At 37.5% G+C, this 6,302-nt stretch overlaps 1 protein-coding gene across 1 annotated transcript; it reads right to left on the minus strand.

Moving 5' to 3' along the window:
- Window positions 1–4,137: 4,137 nt before the first annotated feature.
- On the minus strand, window positions 4,138–5,587 carry LOC128742671 (thioredoxin reductase-like selenoprotein T homolog CG3887). Its single transcript, XM_053839099.1, has 3 exons — window positions 5,154–5,587; window positions 4,757–5,045; window positions 4,138–4,677 (listed from the first exon to the last, which is right to left on the minus strand). Exons 1-3 carry the CDS (start codon window positions 5,321–5,323, stop codon window positions 4,516–4,518), a joined length of 621 nt encoding a protein of 206 aa, XP_053695074.1. The 5' UTR covers window positions 5,324–5,587; the 3' UTR covers window positions 4,138–4,515.
- Between the last annotated feature and the right edge of the window lie 715 nt (window positions 5,588–6,302).

Here is a 6,302-nt window from a genome sequence, read left to right on the forward strand (position 1 = left end):
AACCGCCCTAAGGCTAGCACATTTTCACGACAAGTGGTTTTCTTTGGATTGAATTTTTTTTTTCAAGGGAGGGACGGTAAATTTCTTTTTGGTCTACCAACCGAGCACGAAGTATGGGACTGCTTCGTTTGGCTTAGTTTTGGTAGGACAATGCAATTGTTGTAGATTATCTAGTAACTATCTAGTAGGCTGACGCAATATGTCACGCTTCCATCGGAAAAGTTTTTCCTTAATAGTATTTTCCGAAGTTATCCCTATCAACCATCAATTGATGCTGTTGTTGTTGTTCGATGCGAAGACGACGGGCACGTCGCGGTCGTACCATTAGGTCCTTGTCGTTGTAGTACACCTTGTGATTACCGATAGTTCTGGAACGATAGCGGTTTCCTCCGTGTTTTCCACTGTTCTCCAGGTGATTATTATTTGGATGGATCAGGAATGAATTGTAGCAACGCAAAACCAATTTGTTAAAAAATATACAAATATTTTTCAAAAACACCAAAATTATTATCAAACTCATACGAATATCCTTTTGCGGTGCGTAATATCACAAATTTTTTGTTGGGAATCAAAATTTTGCTCTAAAATACACTCTTTTCTTATTCAAAGCAGGAACTTTTTCAAGCATAAACATTTACAAAGTCAAAATAGCATGTCTGCTTTAAAAATTGCTAATGCTTTTTTACGTTACTCGAGAGGACGTATACTGTATACAGTGCGCCGACGCGCGGTTTCAGGATGCGACCGACATCTTGGAAAATGTAATTCCTTTTCTTCGAGATTGTCTTCAGGTTGAAAAACGGTTTCTGCTCCGATAGTGACTTTGTAAAATCAAATTTTTTGTTATTTATCGGTTACTTCCGACGAAAATACGAAGTCGTAACGGATGCGGAATAGTAAAGATCACAAACGAACGCGAAAAATCCTTTACACTTTCAGCCAGCCGCGAAAGAGAACGGAAGGGAACTTCAAGCGCCTAGTAGCAGGCAGTTTGTTATAACCGTTCGCTATGCCACCCTCAATTCGACTAACGACGAACGACGGTGGAAAACCGGTCGGAGATTGTGGTGAAAAGTGGCGGAAAACCAAAATGATAGGGGAGTCGTCGCAAGAGCGGAAGCTTTTCGCTCTCTGTTATAGGTTTTGAGACATATCCAAACGTTTGACGTAGCTCCTTTATTAGGTTGGAAAGTGTGAGCATTTACTAGCGGTCGGGATGCCTTGTAGGAATTCTTTAGAACGATTTTATATGTATGTTTGTAAGTTATTGAGGCGTGCAAGGGGTCTGCGATTGATGAATTTTTCGATTAGAAAATAAAATTATATTATACTTTATATTTGGTATACTAGTTTTATGGGACTAGTTTTATGTGATTTTTGTATGATATTACATTTAAAAAAATGTGTAAAAGAGTGGCTCTTCATATAAATGCATTCTTCGGATTTCGCGTGTTTATTTACGCGTTACTATGTTTTAGATTTTAATACAGAAAAAAAAACACTATAGATAAAAATATGTTAGGGTCGTAAGACGAACAAGGTCCATGGTGGGAAGACCCACTTGTAGCGATCGAGTCTCCAACGAGCTATAGGAATAGACTTTGTAGTGTTAGGCAGTATTCAGGTTGCGTGATGGACGTTTGACGGGGAATACCAGCAATTGATGGATAGGAAACAAGGACTTGGGAAAAGCATTGCCACACCCGAGTAAGAATTCAAGCTCCAAGTGTACACTGATAGGCAAAATAAAATGCTCGCCTCGCCATTTTTGTGTTTCGCATTTATTTAGTTCAAGTTAAGGTAAACACCCTGTAGTCTTTTTTGATATCTTATTTTCTATATTCCTTTATAATTTCATTTATGGAATATGTACCTACTGAGAAAAAGAACTTTAATTTAATATAAAAATTAATGTCCATTGAAAAAACAGTTACAAAAAAGTACCCACTTCAAAAATCGATGTTTTCGAAACATGTTTTTTGAACCAAACGGCTCTATGGGGGCCTTTGTCACGTGATCGCATTTTTTAATGTCCTAACCATTTGGTCATTCACCAAAGGTGATCGTATTTGACTCACTTGCGAAAATATAGAAAGCAATCTTCTTATGTATCCGAAAATTAGTGGTTCGTGGTGACAAAACGGACACGTCGGGTTTTTGCTATAAGGTATAGTAGGGTATGTTGCTGCTTCGTCGTAATTGCCTATTCCCGTCCTATCCAACACAAATTATTAAAAATATAAGTAATTTTTATGACACACAATGCAAAATTAGTTATTCCCTAATATTTTAGTTTGTTGCCTCTCATGCGCGATCAATCAAAGTGAGCTGAAATCTATTTAAATACTTTTTTTCATTATACCTACAATTTCTAGCAGCCAAATTTTCAACGTTTTTTCGTGCGACGAAGAAGAAAATGTCGACTAATTGTTTCAATTTCCGTCATTCATAAAATGAAAATAACTCACGCAACGCATTGTTGTTATTCTGCAGTAGGAAAACTTGCATAACCTGCGGAAATTTTGCAGAATAACATTTGTCATGCTGTCCTACACAATTACATACGCGCTAGCTTCGTAAACATTATTGTGAGCTCGGACGATGAATCATTTTGATGGACGAATTTTAAAACTGTATGACGAATTTACGATATAAAGTCAGTTGCGAAATTTCAATCAAATGCTTTATTAATCGCTTTCTAGTGAATTCAAATGGCACGAATCGGAAGATAAGTGTGTTTGAGTCAAATCAGCAGCAGAGCTTTTAGAGTATGCATTAAATCCACCTAAGAAATGATGAAAATTAGAGTGGCTTTCCTTACTACGACGGGAATTAGAAATAAACCATATCAGCAACGCAGCGGTTGGGAAAAATCTGAAAATACTGAAACTAAACACGTTCGGATCAGTGGTGGACTACACTGGCAGAGGCAGGAGGCGCAAACAGATGCGAGAACGTACACCGAGTTCATGTGCGAAGTCAAGCCCAACCCGAAGGTAACTGTCCGCGTGGTTCAGGAAGGTCTTCAGTTATCAGATTCCGATTGAACTGTCGCGTCTCGTATCCAGAAACACGAATTTCTGCATAACTCGAGAACAAATCAAGCAAATGGAACAAAGTTTTACATGTGGGTGTTTTTGGAGACAAGATTTTTTTTATGGTGAATTGAGACCCCTCCCCACTTTTGGAGGGGAGGGGGCTCCTACACAAATGAAATACAAATTTCCTCATAACTCGAAAACTAATTAATCAAATGGAAGCATATTTGGCATGTGGGTGTTTTTGGAGGCATTAATTTTTTCTATGATGAAATAAAACCCCTCTCCCTTTTTAGGAGGGGGGCTCCCATACAAATGAAATACAAATTTTCTCATAACTCGAGAAGTAATCAAGCAAATGGAACCAAATTTGTCATGTAAGGGGTTTTGGAGGCAGAAATTTTTTAATGGTTTGAGACCCCTCACCCTTGTGGTAGGGGGATAAGGACTCTCATACAAATAAAACAGAAATTTTCGCGTAACTCAAAAACTAATCGAACTTGAGAAATTTTAGACTCTTTCATAAAACATTAATCATCATCATCATTAACCAATAACAAGACCACCAAAAACTATCAATAGTAACATTAGATAATTCAACGCGAGATGGCCACAGGCCGCGAGTGTTGCCGGCGACCTGGCGTCGGAAGCGCCGGCCACTGCGGAGGGCAGCTCCCCGTAGAGATCACCTCTATCTAGGTTTATTTATTTTCGTAGATCTACTGACCTCTATTACTTTCCTTCAGTTGGGTTACCCCTGCGAAATGGTACTTTCTATGAAATGATTTTCCGTGAAATGGTACATCCCGCGTGAGGTTTTTCGCGAAATGGTATTCTGCGAAACTCTATATTCCGCAACCGAGAATTGATGTTCCGCAATGATGGCGAATATTTAAATACTATCCGCTTTTTTATCAGGCTAAGCAATGGGGGGAGTTATTCCTACTCTACTGTGAGGAAAATTTGTATATTAAAACACCCATGAACTCCTCAGAAACTTGCAAAACGCAAGATTGTGACAAAGGTCATCCAAGATTCATGATTTATGTACAACACAGTTTAATTTGTGGCAATACGTAGTTTGTCGGGTCAGCTAGTTAACAAATAAAAAATTTGTATCTATGTGACAATTTATTTTAATGGAACATTACCTAATCACATACCTTCGCGCATATTTTTTTTCATTCCAGCGCGAGTTTTATTTTTACTATTTCCATCACTATTTGTAGAAGTTTTTAAAACGAATTTCAAAAACTTAATCCTACTCCTTCTACACATTCCACACGTTTTTATTAGATCTGACTTGAGTAGGATGGTGCAAGGTGCGCAATTTGCCACAATATGGGAAACATTTACATTCACAATACTATTAAGCTTTCAAACAAATTGCAATAGTCTGCAGAATATAAAACAATGCAACAGAAGAGGGGCAGCAGCTCGCATCACAATTGCCGAACTGCTCATTTCTGTAGCAGCATTACTTAACGAAATCTGGATTCTGCTCAATTTTATCGGAAAATTGCAGATGGCTATCGATAATTTGGAACAGTTCTTGAGGTGCCGGTATTCTACCGGTTTCCAGCTTGGACCACACAGGAACATCATTCAATGAAATCTCGAAAGCACCGGACGAAATTAGCTGCAATAGAAGTTAGTTTTAAATAAATACGTATAAAATCATCAGATCAGTTGTGAAATCAATTGCTGTAGGTAGCTACCTGTGCTTCTAACATGTTGCCAAGGAAAAAGATCATCATGCAGGCGTACAGCTTGTTCTCTGTGCACCAACGCCACCAGGATGGCATCGGTTGCCGGAGGAATCCGAAGAAATCAAAATTGGACATCAGAAGGATTATCATTAGCAGTTTCGTTACAAGCAGCACCTTGGAGAGATACATGTTGAAACCAGGTGGGTCGTAATTGCCTCCACGAATCGTTATTTCCGGATACTTCTCGTGAATAATGTTATAGTACTCATCGAATGCCTTTCGATATCCACAAGAATAGCTGTGAAAGATCAACATTGCAGTAAAAATATTTTGTATATTTAATCCGGGTGAATCCAGATCAATGATAAACATAATGATAAAAAAATCACCAATACCAGAAACTTACCAGTATAGGAAAGTCATTGTCACACCATATCCACCGACATTTTGACTAAACTTGGTGATGGGTATCTCCTTTTCTGCACTTCCGCTGACCGGAACCAGGCTGATAAATACTACGGCTACGCAAAGCACCGTTAGCAGGGAAAAGTACTTTCTAGTGAAATTGAGCAACATGATTATATTTCTCCACCGATAAGAAAATAAACGCCTATGTTTCGGTTCACTGAGACTGTAGGCTATATTAATTAGATTATTGCTTCGAGCGCTATGTGTATTCTATTCTTCCGAAGTACTGAATTCACTTTTAGGACAATGACTTTTTTTACCTTTCTCGCTTTCTGCAATTTTATTTAATCTGTCATGTAGCAGTCAGGCGACTGCCTCCCAAGCGATGCCAGACATATTTGAGTGACAATGAATTAAATAAACATTTTATTCTTTATTGTCCATTTTCACCGAAATGGTATTGTGAACTTATAAAGTGCTTTATAATGATTTTTATTTTATTCATTATATAATAATTTACGCTAAAACAATGGCATACTACTAGAAAAAAAAAAAACAGTAAGAGTTTAAGCGCGGCTGGCACATATAGCTATATCTGATCTGGCATCATTGCTGCCACAGTTGATATTTTTGGTATACACGCTTGCTCGGCAGCAATTATTGCTGAGTAATTTTCATTTAGTTTTTGGGGTTATTTATGATCAAGAAATATTTATTAGAAAGGTACTATCGACTCGACCCTGCATTAGTATTGGTGTCCATTGTGACGTATGAAAGTTCAAATTTCCTGATACTTATATGGAGATTTGCACATTTTTTTAAATTTTGCCTAAAATTAAAAAAAAAAATATTTTCGATTTCCTATATTTTGAATCTTTATGTTACAGCGAACGTTTCGACATGAAAAACAAGTGGTTTTTATACAAAAAATCACACATATCCCTATTGCTTAAATTGTTTGTACGCTTATCAACTTGGCAAGGATGGTTCTTCGCAGGGCGGTAGCAACAATTCTTACGATTTATTCCCCAATATTGAAAGATTCTCCATTAAAACTTTAGATTTCACGATGGTTTGCGATAGTTTTTCAGTTGGTATCGCTTGAACCGCTTATCACTTATCTATTCATTCTATTATCTATTCATAA

This window comes from Sabethes cyaneus, chromosome 3 (genome assembly GCF_943734655.1).
Source record: "Sabethes cyaneus chromosome 3, idSabCyanKW18_F2, whole genome shotgun sequence".
Classification (NCBI taxonomy): domain Eukaryota; kingdom Metazoa; phylum Arthropoda; class Insecta; order Diptera; family Culicidae; genus Sabethes; species Sabethes cyaneus.